Genomic DNA, 18,923 nt, shown 5'->3' with positions numbered 1-18,923 from the left:
GCCGCGCTAACTAAATATATAAATTAGCATAAAGACTCATTGCCCTCACCGAGATATGTCATCGGACGATCGACGCTACAAACCAACAATCGAACGAATTGGGCACATACTCGTGGAGTCACCATATTGTGACTCGCATAAAATATGGTGACTTTAATTGCCAAGAAACAGCACCAATAGACTAACTTATAAAATAAGACCTATCTATGTGCTTTCATTACTTACCATATATTTCGTTACCTATTACTTAACTATATATTGCATACTAATTACGATAAGTACGATAATAAGTCAGCGCATATTACTTACGTTATTATTGGGGTCGTTGATGTTGTTCGTGAGCTTCAATTTATTGAAGCTGATCGGATTGTCCATCCAGTGGCTCCCCGTTGCCGGACTGTCGGGATGCTTATAAATCCTATAGCTGAAGGGCTGTTGCGGCTCTGCCGGCCCCGCAAAACTCCAGCCACCCATATTGCTGTTCTTGCCCCCGTTCTGGTATCCACAGTACTTGTGGCGGCGATCGGAGGCCGGTGCTATCTCCATGAGGACATAATAATTCTCACGTTTCTCCAAACCGCTTACGTTTATCTGAACGGACGGGAACATGCGCCTGTAAAACATCGAACAAAGGCTCCTAAAATCGCTGATGGATGGTGAGTCGTATTAAGTAGTCAAATTCAGCTTTCAAAATTTCATCTCTTTCAACTACAAGCTTTCCTATAGGACAATATAATCCCTTTCTGTGCGGGAAGCACCAAATTTTTCGCAGAAAAAAAAGAAATATTCTTTAGCGGCACAGGCAAAAAAGTAAAAAAGAGAGAGTAATAGTTTAACTCTTTATATATATTTTGTGATTTATATTATTAAAAGATCTAATAGTGTATAATTTCTCAGATAATGGAATAAATAAAACTATCATTTATAAAACAAAATAATAGGTCTTTTTAAAATTAAGAAAAATAAATATTAATGTTTTAATTTTAATGTCTTTATAAATACTTAGTAAAATCATTTTTAATCGGGTAAATAAAACTGTCACCCAGATATAGACGACATAGTAGTCAAACTGTTAAATAAAGACATGTTCATTTTTTTCGAATCGATATTTTATATGTAAAAGTATAAATATTGCGCTTCAAAATTGTGCGCTTTTTTTATTAAAACATCTATCTTTGTGTATTATATGGAATATACAATATAATAGAAATGAGAGACATATCGTGTAAATAGAAGCTTTTGTCTTGCTCCTTTAGCTGTTTTTTTTTAAGTGCTGGATTTATGGATACCTCTGTAAACGGTTTTATCATAAAATATTTAGAAAGGTACTTTCTACATATAGATACATGTGGTACTTTTGATCAATTTAACACAATCATGTATAAATAATGACGATTCATACTCTCTAAATCTGAATCAGTGAATAGTACTGCTGAATCAGTGAATAGTCACTGATTCAGATTTAGAGAGTAAATAATATCGAAAATAGAGACTTTATTAAACACTAATGGATATGGCACCATAAGATTAGAAACGACGCATGTGCGTAGAGTCCTTTTATAGATAATTTTGCCTCGTGGAGACTTTTAACGCTAAAAAGGTCTCTTTTCGTGTGCAGGTAGTATTCGCACACTTTTCCACGAAAGAACAAAGGTCTTCGTTTATAGTCATTAACGTGCCGGCGACGGGTAGGCGTCGCCGAGAGGACGACGCCGACGCTGCGTTAAGTCCGCTCCTATTACTACGCGAGACTTCCAGCTTTCACCCTCGTCAACTAGTTTTTCCGACTACGCAAATATTTCCACGGAAAGTCAAATCGAACAGCCGCCGTTTGCCTGCCTAATTGCGGGTTTTTCCCCCCGGCATTTTTCGCGTTCGACTTCGTATCGAGTCGGCCGACAAAGGATTTGCCTTCGTGCGCCCGGTCTGCGGCCGCCCTTGGTGCTACATTGTCAATACATTAGTAGGTAAAGACAGTGAAGCTTGGAGACGAGACTTTTCGGTGATATAACAAAAAATCCTGAGTCTTTAAAAATTATCAAAAGTAGCCAACCGTATTATTCTTCGTCATTCTCTCAAAAGGCGCACCATTATAAAAATTCCAATCGCTTTCCATTTTACTTTGCTTTGTGTAAAGACAGTGAAAGTCAAAGACGAGATTTTGCAATAATATAACAAAAAATCCGAAGTCGCTATAAATTATCAAGAATAGCAACCATATTATTTTTCGTCATTCTCTCAAAAGGCGCACGATTATAAAAATTCCAATTGCTTTCCATTTTACTTTGCTTTGTATATATACCATTAATCATGGCGCGACTTAGAATCACGTCTTTTATTTTACATTAGGCGATTCTTTTCTCTCTTATTAACGTTCAAAAGATTCGATCGCGATAATAACCGCGGGGAAACAAAAAATTTTCTCGAGAAGCGATCCATATTAGCTTATACGTAACGTGTCGCGTTCGCGCCGCGCCGTCCTGACGGCTGTCGGGTGCTCGTGCCCCGATGCCGCTGCGACAGACGCGGTTTAAGGAGCCTCTTGTAATTACGCGGCGCGGCGATGAGATAACGTCTGCAGTGGCAGTGGTGTGATATAACGTCGCATCTCAGTGGCACGAGCTCTGGGAGTTGGGAGCCCGTGTCTCATCCTGTACGATTACGGGACCCACTCGAAAGTCGCGTGGGCTATCTCCTCACGTGCGCACGCTGTTCGACATACCCCCGACAAAAAAACGGCAAAATTAAAAGCAACAAGTCTCGTATACACGTCCTGATTACCTCTGAGACAATGACAAAAGAATGCGGTGCCGTTGTTTCCTGACTTTTCGTTTCCGTACTTTTGTTGGATTTATTACTAAGTAAAGCCTTACTGCAAATATTTGCTGTGACGAACTTTACCTGAAATCTCTACCGCTACGCTTTAATATTCTTCTATTCTTTATTGAATAAATAAGCAACAATTTTTTTGGCAATTTTAAATGTTGCTTAGAAGGAAGGAATTAAGGAAAGACTTCTCTTCTCAAAAAAGGTATACAAAGATTGCAGGTTTCTTTTACCTAAAGAAAAAAAACGTCCCGACCATTTGTGCCATTGAATCAACTGTAGCTATAGAATCATTTTTTTGAAAACTGAAACCAACTCTGGAAAGACCATAGTCATAGTCGTGTCATTTATCTTCCAAAGGATTTTTTTCACCATTTCAATTCTTTTTCTAGGAAACAGTGCATTATAGTCACGAAATAACTACCTGTCGATCGCCACTTCTGTTATATACACATTTGTCACACCACTTCATTATCGCGTACATAGTAAAGGAAAATCAAGGACGTACCGCACGGTAGTCAAAAAGAGAGAAAAATTCCGAAACTGCACATTCGAAAGTAATGACACATGGTTGTGGACAAATATCGTGTTGAGGAATATAAATCGAGTTCGCAAGATTTATATTAGCGCGAAACAGAACAATAGAGAAAGGAAAAAAGTGAGAAGGGGGTGGGGGAAGGGAGGGAAGAAGGAGCACGTGGTGAGCACGTGGTTTCCGCACGAACACCGAAGTGCCGGAAGAGACACACGGACAAATGGACAGACAGACAGACACACGTCGCTATTGTCGCGACCTGGCAAAGATAAACATGTGTGTTTGACCCTGACTTTCTTTTTCTTACCCAGAACGCTGATCGCTCGTTTACGATCCGTCAGCTCGTTAAAAGCACGATCAATGGTCGCCTTACGTCGATCAGGAGAGACGTTGGACCACACCTAAAGTGGTCCAGTGTCACGTAATTAGATATTCGACGTATCACGTTACAAAAGTGTAGGTTGCCTTCCCAACTCCATGCAGGAAATGCAATTTTTTCGGAAAATGCAATTTCTAACGAAATAGCACGCAACGGAATATCTTCCATTTCTGTTACAAACATATGTGCAAGAAAATGCAAAAAAGTCGCTTAAGATTAAAAAAAAGAAATATTAAGAAAGTAAAACACAAAATGAATTTAAAAATATTGTATATGAATAAACAGCATAAACTGATGTATAACCCTTACAGAAATTTAATTACTTATTTTGAATATTAAAAGCACTGTTTTTAATGCTTTGAATATTCAAAATAAGTAATTAATCATTAGCCAAATGATCACTTACAGTATTAAATTTCTGTAAGGGAATAAAATGAACAAACTGTATGACGTAAATAATAATTCTTAACCCCGAAAAAAATTTTCAAATTTGCATAATGCAAAACCCGAGCATCCGATATATTATTTAATTTATTTATCATAAACTTGTGCCGCGTCACGCGAAAGAGATATAATAATCGAATAATTTTTCTTCGCAAATCTTCGCGCTTTGAGTGTGAAACGCGCACACTGATGCACAAAATCTAGTTGTTGAACGTATAGACAGTCTCTAATAATGAGTCACGGACGCTCATAAGCGGTTACAAATCTTTTCATGATCGCTCTTCCTTCCTTCCGCCCTTTCTTTCGCCCTTCCGGTTTTCACGACCTGACGCCCACGCGACACCGATACATTACACGGAAAGCGTGGCGCGTGATACGCGCGCGTTCGCATTATCTGCTTAAAGCCACGAAAAATTCTACGTACCCGTATCGCTATTTATCACCCCGAGAGTCCCATCTGAAAAGAAATTATCCGATTGTTTATCGGCGAAAGCTTCGGTCAGTTTTAAACGGACCGACGTCCTTGTACGTGTTTCGACTATGCTTCTAGCGCGCGTCAAAATGACATATTTTGCTTCCGAAAAAGCGAAGAACGCATCTCTAACCGGTTATAACGCCTATACTGACCCCCGATCGAGACGGACAATGAATCCTAAATGTCGTTGCGGTACATTATCCTACAAGACTAATCGCGTTGTCGTCACTCCGGAACGCCCAGTCTGCCTGGCTGTCTAGCTAGGAAACGATCCTATCGCACGTTAAGAAAATGACTGGAATGTGTGTCAGCCAGAATTTTTCGGAAGCGACGGAAGCGTGGAGGGATTATTATATAATATATTAGACCTTTAAGCGAGAACCCAATTTCGGAATATTAAAAAACGCTGTAACGTCCGTGTCTCTTCTTATTTACGATTGGTGTAACGCAACGTTTCCCTTAACTCGGCGTTACTAACAATAACAAGGGAAGATTTCCAACTCGGGCATCCAACGAAGTATAAAAATTTGCTAATACATAAAGGATGTTCTGATAAGCAACAAGCTAATTTTTTTTTTGCCCGAATTCATCCTGAAGGGGTAAAATCAATCCCTGAAAGTTGTCCATTTTTTGTTTTATTATTCATAAAAAATTTTAGAATAGTATTAAAAATGTATCTTTTAATGAGATTTATCGATTAAAAAATTTATCAATTGTTTAACGAATTATAAAAATGTATAAACAAAAGCAAACGAAGAATATATCCTTAATATTCTTATATTTTCAAAGTAATTTTTTTCATAATAATATTTATAATACATTAATACATGAAATATTCCTAAAGGCCTAATTTAAAATATTCCAAAAATTTGGTTCCTTTTTTTACGACTCTTAATAAACCCCACGCTGGTAATTATCGATAACATATTTTCACCTTGCACCCTAACTCGTTAAATATATATATATATATATATATATATATATATATATATATATATATATATATATATATCTACTGATAATTTTCCCAAATATACCTGCGTTAAATCTGTGAGACGAGACTACTGCAATGAAAAGCGATCCGACAGCTTAATTGTTAAAAACATGATAATCGCCACGTGCGTCAATCTTAGCAAGAAAAGACTTCAGATAACTGTTTGAGTAGACGCAGTGACAAAAAAAGTGACCTCAACGTACAATCATATCAAAGTGCAAACTATCTTCCGAAAGCTTTCAAAAGGGAAAAAAAGAGCTTTCTCTCGAAGTGGAAGACGCGACGAGTGTCTTTTTAATCTCCCAAGATCTGGCGTCCCGTTAGAAGCTGTCCGACGAAGAATTTGCGGCTATATTCCGTCGCGTTATCGGCTAGCACCTTCGCAAATCTGCGATAAGGGATGGTGCCTAAGGGTATTACGTTATTTTGCGGAATCCCCGTGGCGCGGACCCATTGTTCCCAAAAGATATCGCGACGCGACGGCTTCGACAGCGCCGGCGGCGTGGCGCCGGAGTGCAGCCTCCGGTTGCAAAGCAGACAGTGGGGGAGTGGTCGTCGCAACCCGGCGTCTCGTCGATGCCACCTCTCACAGGCGCCGAGGCTGGAGGCTGCCGAGACGAAGAAGAGGCCTCGAGAGGTATCTCGTCTTGCTTGTTCAATTGAAGGCACGAGCGCCACTGCCGAGCGTCACTCAGGCGCGTCAGAACGCGCGCGGCAACGTGAATAATTATTGTTGTGATCGTTACAACTTGAATCTTCATATTTCCAATCACGATTTTGCCGATGATCTATTATCGAAATCTATTATATTAAATTTGGAGATTTCTTTGTTTCGTCCACCATAGATTTTACGAGAATTTGAGAGATTATTATGATTCCGCGCTCACACGAGAGATATCTGTCATTGTTATTGTTATTTTATCGTTCGGCTTTGTTTGAGTCGTGACTGTTTTTTCTTGCCGCAATTATTTTATTTATTCTCAGTTGACATTGCCCAATCCAAGAGCAATGAGGTTTATAAATAATATAAGAAAAAAAAATAAGAACTTTGATGTACGTATGTGCTTGGAAAAAGAAAGAACAACAATGCAATGAGAATGTAAAGTACTCACCGACCGCTCTTGGTAATTATCATTTCTGTACTATTCTCGTAGAATTGCTGCCAGAGGTTTCGATTAAGCAGCTCCACGTTGACTCCGCGCAGTAATGGGGGTTGAAATACCCATTCGCTTGAATTCATCCTCTCACCTGCAAATTAACAGTTATAATTCGTGCGATTAGTCAACGGATATATAAAATTGTTCAATCAGCGATAAATTAACCCTTCTGTCAATGATCAAGTATCCGGTTACTTAAACGACTTGAATATTAAAAATGTTTATATGTTAATTCGCGAATTGTTTTGTGATCGCTTCAGACCTTCATCCTTGATATAATAAGAAATCATTTTCAATAGTTTTTATCTTGGTACACGGAGAAAATTTTATAGTAAATATTACTATGGTGTCGCACTAGCTGCGGACCATCAAGACACACAAGTTTAAATGCTATATCAGCAAATTCAATTTATTTCTCGATTAACTGGCGCAATATGTACAAAAATGCACGACGTTTCAAATGAAAAGGGCTCGAATCTTGAGCCGAAACGTCGTGCATTTTTGTACATATTGCGCCATCAGTTAATCGAGAAATAAATTAAATTTGCTGATTTTATTCACTGGCGGACGAAATTATTACCGATATTTAAATGCTATAGTATTATAGTAAAATTACTATGTCCATAGCATTTAGTGCTACGATCATAGCATTTAATGCTATAATTATAACGTGTGTCTTGATGGTCCGCAGTTGGTGCGACAGCATAGTAAAATTTAATATAAAATTTTCTCCGTGTACCAATTTTACCTTTTGTACACGGTTGAAGTCAAATAATACGCCATTCAACGTATATATAGGTACTTGAGTATCTAATTTGATTTTTAAAACTTAATAATAACTAATAAAAAATTAATTAATATGAAGAAAAGTAGAAAATATTCTTAACTGCATAAAATATACGTCCCGTTCACATTCGCTGCTCAAACGGACAATGAGACGAAGAGCGCATGCAGGCTAATAAGTATACCTCTGTCGGAATTAATTTTCTCCACCCAAAATGAACAAAAGGCCGCACAAAAGGCCTTTGAGTCGGAAAACCTCTAAAATTGATGCCTATAGATATAAATTATCGCAGTGCAATTTCGAAAACACGTAGTGTTATTCATATACATTGATGGAAAGGTAAAAAATTAATGCATTTTGACAGAAAAATATCAGCTCAAGCTGCTAGCCTCATTAGACAATATTTTATAAAAATTCGTTTTCTTCTTATAGGAATTATTAAACTACAAACATATATAATCGGAAAAAAATTATTTTGTATATAATTATATATAAAACTTTGCCGTATGTTTTTCTTCTCCTCTATAATCTCTGTATATACATATAAAAAATGATAAGAAGAAGAATAATTGAAAAGTAATTAGAAAAATATAACTTTCACATCGATCGTCTTTTTTATCAAAAAGTAAAATCGCGATTAGATTATATACTCTCTAAATTTGAATCAGTGAAAAGACACTGGAGTGGCATATCAGTGACTACACATTCACTGATATCAGTCTGTAGGGGACTTTCCTCTAATATTACAAAATAAAATAAAAGGAAAAAGTAACTTCAGACTCTCGATAGCGAATCAATAAATTGTGGTAATTAAAGGGCTATGAGAATACAACGTAATTGTTGATAACTTTCACAATGGATTTATTAAAATTTCACAATATAATGTTCCAGACGTTTCAGGTCCACATTGAGCCACCTTCAATGATGTTAAAATTAATAATATCTATTTCTCATGTTATTCCCATATAAACAGCGTTGTAATCTCATAGTTCTTTAGTTAAAAAAAATATATATATACATACATAAAATATAAAGAAAAATACACATACATAATATTATAGATAATATAGATCTGATAAAATGGCAACATTTCCTTAACTTTCTATTTAACAATTAACAAGGCATGTAAACACACGCGCAATCCAAACCAAGGTCTCAAGAAAGAAAAAGAGTGAAGGAGAGAACGGAGAATACGACAATAATATTATACAAATATTAAGATCGAGACTTCTAGAATTCGTTTTAATATAACGATGACTATTCGCCGGTATAATCCCTTACGCGACACGAATCATCAATAGCGCGACAGACGTTCCGAAGAAGCGTCGTCGCTGGCTGCGAGAGCGAATACATATAGAAAGAAATTGGCGTGGGTGAGGTAACACAAAAAATAGAGCAGCGGGGCCACCCTTTATACAGGCATTGACCACCGCACTTGTCACGTAGCATTATGGTCACAACTAACCCGGCACCCGTAAGCCCATAGTAAAAAGCCATAGGTAGATAATAGATCCGCCCGGTCGACGATCGGCGACCTTTCATCTTTAGCGAAATAATCAAATGCGCTGTCGGTGCCTAGTGTGGAACGCATTACACGGGATATTTTGGGCGATTGGCAAGGTGACCGAGAAGAACACGGTCTCCTCATTACAGTGTAAATCGATTCGTTAGAGCGACCTTTTTCTTCCAGGAACACACCGTAAACGGAGAGGCTGGTTTCGAATTTTCGCCAGGCACCACGGCAGGCAAGATTCGCGTTACGAGACGTTTGACCATCACGAAAATCATTTTCTTAGAACAGATTTTTTTCCTAGTTGAAAACTCATACAATTCAATCATCACGCTGAGAACTTTTGTTTTGATAAAAAAAAATATATATAATCACTCCAACAATGCCACGCCGACAGCGTATCGAAATTAATTTTGAAGAAAGAATGAAGTAAGAAGTAAAGATAAAACACATGGGAGACTAAGATTATTAATCGTGAATTTTAGAAACTTTTACACGTTACGTCGGATCGGATTCAACAGATCTCTTTCAAATTGAAAATTTATTATATCTTAATAATCGCGCTAAGGACTTTTGGTAAAAACAATATAATTGCTCCAACAATAGCTCCGCGACAGCGTATCGAAATTAATTTTGAAGAAAGAATAGAGAAGAAGTAAAGATAAAACACGGAATCAAGTGGGATATTATTAAGCGCAAATTTTAAAAACTTTTACATGTTACATCGGATCGGATTCAACTTGATCTCTTTCACCTTGAAAATTCATTATAATTTAACCGTCGCGCTAAGGACTTTCGGGTTAAAAACAACATAATTGCTCTTCGATAATATACCTAACAACAGCGTATCCAAATTAATTTTGATAAAAGAACAAAGATGAAAGAATCGAATGGGAGATTGCAGTCGCGAATTATATCTGAAACTTTTACACACATTATATCGAATCGGGATCAACAGATCTCTCACCTTGAAAATTTATTACAATTTAACCGTCGCGCTAAGGACACTTTTAGATTAAAACCAATATAATTGCTCCGATAATACAACGACAGCGTATCCAAATTATTTTGAAAAAAAAAACGAAGATGAAAAAATCGAGTGGGAGATTATAGTCGCGAATTATACCTGAAACTTTTACACATATTATATCGAATCGAGATCAACAGATCTCTTTCACCTTGGAAAATTCATTATAATTTAACCGTCGCGCTAAGAACTTTCGGATTAAAACCAATATAGTTTGCTCTGACGATATACAACGACAGCATTGAAATTAATTTTGAAAAAAGGATGAGAAGGAAGTGAAAATGAGAGACTGACTCGAGATTGTTAGTCGCGAAATACACCTGAGAAACTTTTACACGTCACACACACACGCACATCGGCAAGGTATCACATGATTCGAATTCTTGACATTAAAATTTGAAATATCATACACCGTCTAATTGCGTTGACGAAAATTCAAAATCCCGTATTGTAAACACAAGCCGCTAACGTTCACCGGTTACCCGGCTTGTCACCTTGGCCGATTACGGGACGAATTGAAATGGATTGTAATAATAACGTACCTAATTTGCGTTGCAGAGCGATCGGTGACTGCGCGAAGATCGGCGATGCCAGTTGCATATTCTGAAGTTCCAGGGACATCAGGGCGTTGTTTGGATCCTGAAGAAACATCTCCGATGATCGACGTTTCTTCTCCGACACCGTCGGTGTATAAGGTATAAGGCGAGCACGGAAATGCTCACAATCAGAACGAACGTCGAAATCACGTGCAGTTGTAGAATGGAACTGAGACTGACTGAGACGAGTGAGACGACCAGTTCTCGCCAATCTCGCCTACCAGTGACCTACCACAAAACAGGATCAGTGCAACCCCGCCGAAACTAGGCGAACTACGTCCCGCGTGCTCGTTGGTCGAAGATGGCCGCCCACAAACTACTTCGTCGCAACGCCTACGTGCTTGATTGGTTGGTGGTTTCGTCACCGCAACAAGTGGGGACTGGTGGGGAGTGGGGACACGCGTGTGTCACGATGCGCGTCGCGTCTCGCCGCTCAGGCGACAAACATAACACTCCGAATCCGAAGGAGAGCGATAAAGGAAGAGAAAAAGGATGAGAGAAGGAAGAAGGTAAGATAAAGCGTGATGCGCCACATGAAATGCATTTTCCTGATTTCCAACAGCGACGCCTCGAAAACGGTCACTATAATGGCTAGTAATTTGACTAATTAAGAATTATTTCTTTTTTTATCTCCATCGTTTCTGATTTGCTGCATTTGAATTCTCGGAGATACATGAAAATCTGTTAAAAGATATTTATAAGTGTTTTTAGATATTTAAATATTTATAGATATTTTAATTCCTTTTCCTAAATGTTTTAATTAAAATTTAATATTATATGAATATTATTGTACGCTTAATTTAGAATTTTGTGTTTTTATAAAGATAAATAAACGCTCAAATTTAAAAATATAGCATACATGTATATACATATATATAATATATGCTATATTTACATATATTTAATTTTTTATAAACAGGTGTATTTATAAAAATAAGCAAACATTTTTATAAATATTGTATATTTATACATATATTTGTTATAAATATACATATGCATATAAATTTCACAACAACATTCTGTTTAATATAGAATTACAGTGCCGTCAGCAGGCGTTAATTCCACGCGTTCCACGCGACTATGTGAGCCGTCGCGAAAAATTGACAAGTGCATCAAATGACTGCGCCGAGATCGTTGTCGCCGTTTCCACCAGACACTGACCCTGCACGGATTTATATCGCGTGTTCCCGCGGGTCTCGTCACACGTTCCCGTTATGAGCATCATGCACGAGACAGAACATTACGGAATTGTCACTATTTAAATTATAGAATCCGGCGGGCGAACAGATGACTGTAAACTTCGAATCGTGACAACGAGGGAAGAATAAGGATAAAATCACACAAAGGACATGCTATATAAAATTCTTTATACTTATCGCGTTACAATATGTTATATATAAAATATTAATAATTAATAATACATATATATATATAACAGATGCACATATTATATACTATAGGTAGTGAAGGCAAGAAAAACGTTAAATAATCGATTACATTAGTTAAAAATGAAAAAAGTTAAATAATCAATTAAAACCACTTGTTTGTAATATCGAAGAGTTATACTGATGTGTTAAGTGTTATATTGATGAAATAATAAAGCTAATAAAGATAATAAAGATAATAAAGGTAATAAATATAATAAATATATATCACAACCATAATGATAATAATAGATTTCTTAAATTTTATTTATTAAGCATTTTTATAAAATAATTTTATGTCGCGGTCAAAGAAAAAAAATGATTTAATTCAACTTTTCAAAGATTTCATATTATTCATGCAATTGAATACTCAATATAAAACGAGATTTCGATTTAATAAAAAAATTCGATACAAATCATGTTCGAAATACAAACTCTTCGAAAGCGAAAGTTACAGTTATCTGTCGTTTTAGTGCACAATATTTTATTCTTTCTTGCTACCTTTTATTCTCTCCTTTGCGGCCTTTGCACATTTTTCTCATCGTAAAACTTTCTCTTCCGTATATATTAGCATCTTAAGACATCACTTCCTCTATGAGAAAGCCAAGTGCAAGTTTCTAAATTGCACAATTTTTATACTATGTTGAAATTGAAATTTTAACAATATAAGCATTTTATTCTCTTTTCTAAGCCTTGAACAACATTGAACATAATTTTCATAACTAAATATTTTACAATTACATAGAAACCATGATAATATAAAACTTTTGATATATGAATTTGCAAATAATCTATCCTTTTTTGTCATCTCTGATTTCCTAGCTTTGATTGTATATCAAATATAGTGACACTTGTTTACAGGGGAGACCGGGGCTCGTTGGCACTTTTTCACAATTTCATGCTATAGGAACGCTCCTGTATACTGTATAGTGTATCTTTATAATAAGTAAAATACGAACATGCTGCATTGTAGCCAACTTGCCCCAATAGTAGGGTAAGTTGTCTATGCGACAAAAGTCCATGTTAAATTAAATGAAAACATAATAGAAACACAAAACGGGTAACAGATACGTACTTCTTGATAAAGATTGTATCTTTTAAAATTATTTTGTAATGATCGATCGCAGCAAATCGCTGTTGCAGAAGAACAATTGTAAACTATTTTAGATATGTAGCCTTTTTCATCATAAAAATATTAATATAAATATATATCTAGCTTCTATCCAGCATTGTAAGTAGCAAATCACATGCTCAAACAGGTCTCACGCGCGCGGCAACAACAAGTCAAGCTAAACGTGTCTTGATATGCCAACATACCCTATCTCTACATACGTTTTATTTCAGTCATTTTATTACAATAAATTACTGTTGTTAGTCAAAATAACATGTCGTATAGTAACAGAAACTTTTCTTTTAACTATATAATGATACGTCACTTTGATTTACTTTTCAAGCTGAAGAACATTAATACGATATTGTGAAACGCTCGAAAATTTACTTGCCACCTCTTGAATCAGAGTTTTCTCTTTTTCTATTGTAATATTTGTCTGATTAAAATAAAACTTTGGGAAAAGTACCTATATGGTCATATAAGAGATATATCCCTATTCACTCCAACGTTTTTTTCGCCCCAATAATCCTCCAACCATGCACTTTCGAGTCCCACGTGTTTTTCATAATGTTAATAGCTTTGAAAAATTCCCCAAAAATTATTATAATATCTTTGTACCTTCGACTAAAAATCAATGTAAAGAACATTTGGAAATCATTTATTTAAATATTTTTTTACAACAATTATATGTTGACAAACACACGTTATGACTCGTTTTACTTAAAAAATCATAACTCACGAACAAATTGACGAAGCTTAATGAACCAAAACGCAAATTAAAACTAAAAGTAGTGCAAATGAGAAAAAAAATATGAGATAATTATTAATTAAATAGCAATACTTAATTTCGTCGCCGCAAATTTGGTAATTTTTAAATGGTACAGAAGGACTTTAAGGACTTAAAGAATGCTAGAAAAAAAATTTTTGAATAAGAAAAGGCGAATTTGAAGTGTGACAGATATTTTTTATGTAAAAAAATTAATTTTTTTTATAATCGTAGCTCCTCCCCACCTCTTCCACCTGCCTCTGAGCCATAATAGACCTCTGTGGAATGTTAAATTTTTTTTTAACGACAAAAATATTTTAAATACGGTTAAATTATACACAAAAATGCATTTTTATCGAAAAAAATGCTCATTTACGTTTCACACAACACTGACGTAATCCTCCAACCATGCACTTTCGTGTCCCACGTCCCACCGAGATTTTGATTGTTCCCCGTTTCGAGAGTAAATGAGCTAGGACTTTGAAATTTTTACCTGAGGTTCCCTGCCACAATAACTTTTTTCCGGCGTGGAGGGGATTCTCCCACGATCATTTGTTTTCCGGAACAAACATTTGTTAGAAATTCGTGGGACACGAAAGGCATGGTTGGAGCGAATAGGGATATTGTGAAAACTTTTTCCATTGTTTTTTTCGCTATAAATACATAAACGGAACGCATTGCCATTAACTTGCCTCTTGTATTTTACCGTAAATAATGCGATTCCTCTCGGTTTCCTTCCGTCTTTAATAAATTGTATGGCAATAAATATTTTTAGAATTTTAAAATATATACTGAGAAAGGAAGAAATTTTACGACGTAAAATTTCGTTAACTCTATAAAGAGTGACATATAGCTTATGATTTGGAAGTCCCAGCCATATTTCTCTGATACGACGGCATAATTGCTTCAAAGTAAATATATGTTTTCCATACACACAAGTCTAAACTTTCCAAATCGACTTTTCATTATATACCTTCGGAATATATGCAGAAAAAACTCGCCAAAAGTGTGCCGAAACGTTGTGAGAATATACTTTTTTACATAAGATAGGAGACTTATATCGAAAATTACACTGTAAAAAAATTTTGTAAAATTACAGGTAATTTTGAGACCCACTATAATAGGTGTAAATTTCCACACATTTTTAATTTTTCTGTAATTGTAATACAAAATTACTTTTTCCTTCCGTACTGTAATTTTGTAAAATTACAACCATTATATCATATCATTACAACTATTAGTGGGTCTCAAAATTACCCACTATAATAGTTGGAATTTTACAAAATTTTTTTACAGTGTAGGTAATCGCGTCACAGTATACGTATTTTACGTATACTACAAAAATGTTTTTGAGGTCCACTTTTGAGGCTGCAGTCCACTTGACAATACAAATGCTTCAAAGCATTCCTTTTCTCCTTTCTTTCAGTGAAGAATAATTCACTTTTGAAAATGATTATTTTTCTAGATATCAAGCCAACGCTTTTGTAGGACAGACTCGAGTACGATCTCGAAACACTGTACGAGTAAGTACGATCTCGAAACATTGTACGGTTATTTCATTAGCGGGATGGAATCTTAAAATCCTATCAAGCCTGTGATCAGAATTCAAGATAATCTCGAACGTAAGATCGGACTATATGAATACCGTGCAATCAATGCGGAGTTTTGATCTAATTGTATAAGTATCAATAAAATGATACTTACGAAATTACAGTCAGAGCTTTGATCCATAATTGTAAGTATCAATGAAATGATACTTACGAATTACAGTCTTGCACGTGCACACCTCGCCCTCGGTAGATATTTCATTTATCGTAAGCATTTAATAATGATAAAAAATGCTGTAGAACATGATTCAGTTGTATCTTCACGAGTGGCGGATCGAACGGTGCATTTATTATTATTATTATCAAACTATTTATACTTGTCATTTAAAATTTTAGATGGCTTCTGTCTTTCAAAGATATTATTCTGTATATAGCGGCCACAGATGACCATCACGGTCAACGTGCAATGTTAACGTTTGAATTTGTATATTTAAACTTATTTTCATTATATTTATTTGACTGAGATGTTTAGATGCCCAGGATGTTTAGTATTCTCTTAGATAGCAGACGAGACCAGTGGCATTTTACCGGGGTCGGCACTTGTAGAAACGCCTTCTTCGCGCCAACTGTGCAAGCCGGTCGGAATTTGTGAAGTGTAAACAGGCAGAAAGAAGAGTGCACACTCACCCCCGCGGGCGACTGCAACGTCGTTTCGGGGTGCGTCATGTCGTTTCCACTGTTTGTATACTAGGAACGGAAGTTTTGTCAAATCACTCGGTATATAAATCTCCACGCGTCGCCAGCAGTTTTTGGTAAGAAAGAAAAAAGAGAGGAAAAAAAAACTTCGCGCGAATGGGTGCGTTCCGTTTCACGCATGATGCATCACTTGTCCTTGTTTAACTTATCCTTGTTTTTTTTTCGGTAAACAACAATGATAAACGATGTATTATGCGCAATATGCATAAAACGGAACGCAGTGTCTTATACCTCAGGTAAAGAGCTTTTCTCCAGGTTTTCAGTCGAAACGTCGCACACGCATAATACACGATGTCAAGGAAATATCAGAACAATGAATCAGAGACGTTTATCCTGACAAGGGATGGTATGACCACCACGTTGAGATACCGTGCAAGATATCCCTTTTTTTTTATTTATGTATATGATAAAGTATTGTGTATAAATATGATTAGATTATACCTTTATGCGTACTTTCTATTTACGCATTGTCATACGAAACTCTAAAATTTACATTTAGTTTCTGTCTTTTAGAGACGTTTCAAAGTCAACATCCCAAGGAGAACAGAAATGTCAAAATGATATCAATTTGACGTCATATTGACCAAAAAATGATGTTAATTTTGTCATTTTTTGGTCAATGTGGCGTCAAATTGACATAATTTTGACATTTCTGTTCTCCTTGGGATGTTAACATATACATATATATGATTTATATTTTAATATTGATTGCCACGTTATTCATGTATACGAATGTGTCACTCAATTTCATGAAAAACTTCCAGGAAGCCAAACACATTTTTTTCTTTTAAGTTTTTCTTTATTTATTTTTTACGTTATAAAACGTTATAGGGTCTATGTAGGTTTTAGTTCTTTTTTTTTCATTTTCTCCATTCTTCCCCAAAAATAAATAATTTTCGAATGAGTCTTTCAGCGGCGATAATTTTTATGCCATACATGACGATGAATAATTTCACAAGACCATATTCCGGAAATCTTATACTGTTTAGTCATTAATTCAATAATTAATGTGGTGTCCTACGCGACTATATTAACATTATTATCTTTTGTATAATTCATCGATTTTTCTAACATCATTTCTAATTATTTCTAATCAGCCATGTAATTAATTCTCAATTATTATAGTCGATCCTTCCCCTCATTCTAGCGGCTAATTAAATAACTTAAATAATGAGAACAGAAAGATATAAGCCTCTCAACTATTAACTCGCAATATTGAATAATCTCATTAAGAAAATTGTCTGATGAAAAACATTTTTTCTTTGCACTTATCTCGTCTTCGCTCATAGCACTACGGATTAGGATTGAAATAAAATTATTTCGGGGAAAAAAAAGTAAAGATCAATACGGCAATCTTACCGATGTTATATTCTTTGGATGACGAAAAAACTAGGTCATGTCAAATATTTCAATAATTTCAAATATTCAATAATAAGATGATGTAGACAATCACACTCAATCCTATCGTGTCTCTCGAGATAACTATAAACAAAACTAATAACTGAATAAAGCATATCGCTGTACGCGTCGGCAGGATACTTTTATTATTTTAGGACAAATTACACACACAGGCTAAACATATCGTCACGGAGAGATGCAGCGACATATAAGCAGGGATACGTATGGAAACCATGAGGTCGTTAATACTTCGCAAGAGGTACGAGTTAAAGTAGATAACGGACAATAGGGGAGAGTTGCCAAATGCGTACCGTTTAAGTTATTTTTTTTATTATATTTCCCATTTGGTATAGTGATTTGTACGCAAACAAACGTTGGAAATTATAGCATGATGTTTCAGGCATTTATTATTACATGTTTAACCTTTCACCAATAACAAATTATAATTTGTTATAAGTCTTTCTGTAACATGCTGCAAAAGGTACGATTTAGACAACCGGTATACGCATTCGACAACTCTCCTCTACAAATACTATTCTATTCAGCGATTATCAATACTCATACTTTTACGATTTAGCTCAATTTATGACTGCACCTAAAGTACATACATGTACGTGATTCATTATTGTATCAATATACGTGTCTGTACATATACGAGGACCTGTATTTACGAATCTTTTATTTGTCCAGGTAATCCTATGCGTTTTGTTTAAAATCAACGAGATTACAGGGCATTATATGGAATTATAAATTACATTGTAGAATTATATATAATTTATCATGCAATTTTTCGAGAATAAACTCCGATCGAAATTATTTCGTTTTTTCTAAAAAAAAAAAAAAACAATAGAAATCTTGGAAATATAATTAAACAATTCTGATCGAAATCCTTTCCGAAAAATTCCGTAATACGTGTCCTGGAACATTAGATGTTATGTATGATAATTATAATATCCATGGAAATGTCAGATTCGTACGAGAAGTGCAATGTATTTTATAAAAAAAAAAAAAAAAATCTGGCTGAAAAATAAGCGAAAGATAATTATATGCAACACAATAATCTTTTGCGCATTTCAAAAAAGAAAACATCTATATTTATAAAAAAAAAGCAATAAAAAATCTTTATTAAATATATATATTGTGTGTGTGTGTGTGTGTGTGTGTGTGTGTGTGTGTGTGTGTGTGTGTGTGTGT

General features: G+C 35.4%; 1 protein-coding gene across 1 annotated transcript in view; it reads right to left on the bottom strand.

The window, feature by feature from the left end:
• The window catches only part of LOC112465292 (T-box protein 2-like), a 15,262-nt gene extending 4,333 nt beyond the window's left edge, over positions 1-10,929 (bottom strand). Inside the window, exons 1-3 of the mRNA XM_025032775.1 lie at positions 10,674-10,929; positions 6,766-6,901; positions 310-613 (exon numbers count right to left, since the gene is read on the bottom strand). Of these exons, the coding sequence (XP_024888543.1) occupies positions 310-613; positions 6,766-6,901; positions 10,674-10,782 (549 nt within the window). The 5' untranslated portion in view covers positions 10,783-10,929. The remainder of the gene's footprint in view (positions 1-309; positions 614-6,765; positions 6,902-10,673) is intronic.
• Positions 10,930-18,923: the final 7,994 nt, after the last annotated feature.

This window comes from Temnothorax curvispinosus, unplaced genomic scaffold, assembly GCF_003070985.1.
Source record: "Temnothorax curvispinosus isolate PA1 unplaced genomic scaffold, ASM307098v1 QBEX01015043.1, whole genome shotgun sequence".
Lineage (NCBI taxonomy): Eukaryota > Metazoa > Arthropoda > Insecta > Hymenoptera > Formicidae > Temnothorax > Temnothorax curvispinosus.
The sequence above is the reverse complement of the archived record's forward strand: the minus strand, read 5'-3'. Positions and strand labels throughout refer to the sequence as shown.